General features: G+C 42.6%; 1 protein-coding gene across 1 annotated transcript; it reads right to left on the bottom strand.

The window, feature by feature from the left end:
* Positions 1-700: 700 nt before the first annotated feature.
* LOC141051454 (olfactory receptor 6N1-like) lies at positions 701-1,591 on the bottom strand. The gene has a single exon (XM_073548381.1). It carries the CDS (start codon positions 1,589-1,591, stop codon positions 701-703), a length of 891 nt encoding a protein of 296 aa, XP_073404482.1.
* Between the last annotated feature and the right edge of the window lie 461 nt (positions 1,592-2,052).

Below are 2,052 nucleotides of genomic sequence, written 5' to 3'. Positions count from 1 at the left end.
CCATCTCTCTCCTCGCTACTCCTCCGCTTCTCCTCCCTGCAAATCTCTTCACTGGCTCCCATTCCTTCCCTCAGCGTATCCAGTTCAAATTACTAATACTGACCTACAAGGCCATCTATAACCTGTCTACCCCATATGTCTCTGAACTAATCTCCTGATATCTTCCCTCAGGTAATCTCCGGTCCTCCCAAGACCTCCTTCTCTCCTCCACACTTATTCACTCCTCATCCAACCGCCTCCAAGACTTCTCCCGAATATCCCTCATCCTCTGGAATTCTTTGCCCCAACATGTCCGAATAGCAACCACACTCGGATCCTTCAGACGGAACCTGAAAACCCACCTCTTCAGGAAAGCCTACAGCCTGCAATGACCCCGCTGCCTCCTCACCACTACTGGAGATATCACCTCAACCAACACCGGAACTGCTGCAACCCACCAACCTACCGTCTCATCCTGTAGCATGTAAGTCCGAAAGGGCAGGGTCCTCTCTCCCCTCTGTCTCAGTCTGTGATTGCTAGTTTGTTTACTGTAAGTGATATCATTAATTTGTATGTAACCCCTTCTTATGTGCAGCACCCTGGAACCAATGGCACTACAGAAATAAATAATAATATAATTGTTTTCATTTTTGCAGCAAGCAGATATTTTTTAATTTCTCTCTTTATTATTATTACTATTTTTTTTTTGCTAATGTGGATCTCAGTTTTTCTTGCAATGCAATTTTTGAAGGATCTTAGTTCTTAGAGCTTCTGTCCTGATGCCATATATTACTGGGTTTAGGGTGGAGGAAAGTGCCCCCAGCAAAAGCATCACATTGTTGGACACCACAGAAAGAAGTTGTCCTTTAAGTCTGTAGCGGAAGACAAAGAACAAAATTGAGATCATAAAAGCCGTGAAGGCAATGATGTGGGTCACCAGGGTGTGGATGGCCTTCTGGTAGGCTTCTTCAGAGATTTGGAGACACACAATGAATGTCCTTAAGTAAGAATACATGACAACTAGGACACAGCTAACTATCATGATTGAGGTCCACGTAAATCCAAATGCCAAACTGAGAGTGGTGTCTCCACAAGCCATACTGGTAAGTGAGATGGTATCGCAAATTATACTGTTAATCATCACCCCACACAAAGTCTGTCTTGAGGCTAATATGACAACTACACATAGTCCCGACAAGACGTAAACCCATATCTCCAACAGAATATTCCGGGCTTTCCTATTGGTCATCAGCATTGGGTATCTTAGAGGATGCTCAACAGCCAAATATCGATCATAGGCCATGGCGGTGAAAGTGAATATCTCAACACAAGGATAACTCTGGATAAAGAAACTTTGAGCCAGGCATTTGGTGTATGGAACAGTGTAGCATCCGGTAAGGAGGTCTATGATAAGTTTTGGCATGATGGCTGTATCTCCGTATATACCACTGACCATAAGATTAGAGATGAAGATGTACATGGGTTCATGAAGAGTCTCTTCCACATATGTAACCATCACGATGGTAAAACATAAAACCATAACTGTCACATAGACCACACCGATGACCAAAGAGAAGAGATACTTCATGTTACTCATCTCAACAAGACCCATGAGGATAACGTCAGTGATGGCTAAAGATACGTTTTCCATTTCTTGCTTTTGTTTCCTGTTGTCATTGAAAGAAAGGCGCTAAGTTTGTAAATATCTTGAAGGTGAAGGAGCAGAACACTGAAGATGATCATTGCTTACTATCTTCAGAGAAGCAAATAATCCAATCCTGGTGGGATCAGGTTTTTATAGACTTTCTGCAGGTGTGCGTATCCTTGATGGGGAATTATCCCTTCGTAACAGGTCGACTCCAAGATACAACAGCTATGCTGGATCTGCAGAGATGACAGATTCCATCTACCTGGAGGGACTGAGACTGTTACAGTTTCTAATTAGTTCATTAGGTAGATATTCAGAAACCTCTCTAGGGATTCTTCATCCTTATCAGAATTTTATTTTTTTGTCACTTACTATATATTGTGGAGGTTTGAATGGAATTCCCCTGCCGCCTATCTCATATTCAC

This window comes from Dendrobates tinctorius, unplaced genomic scaffold, assembly GCF_039654945.1.
Source record: "Dendrobates tinctorius isolate UK_male_01 unplaced genomic scaffold, ASM3965494v1 ptg000157l, whole genome shotgun sequence".
NCBI classification, from domain to species: Eukaryota; Metazoa; Chordata; class Amphibia; order Anura; family Dendrobatidae; genus Dendrobates; species Dendrobates tinctorius.
This window is presented reverse-complemented; position numbering and strand designations above follow the sequence as displayed.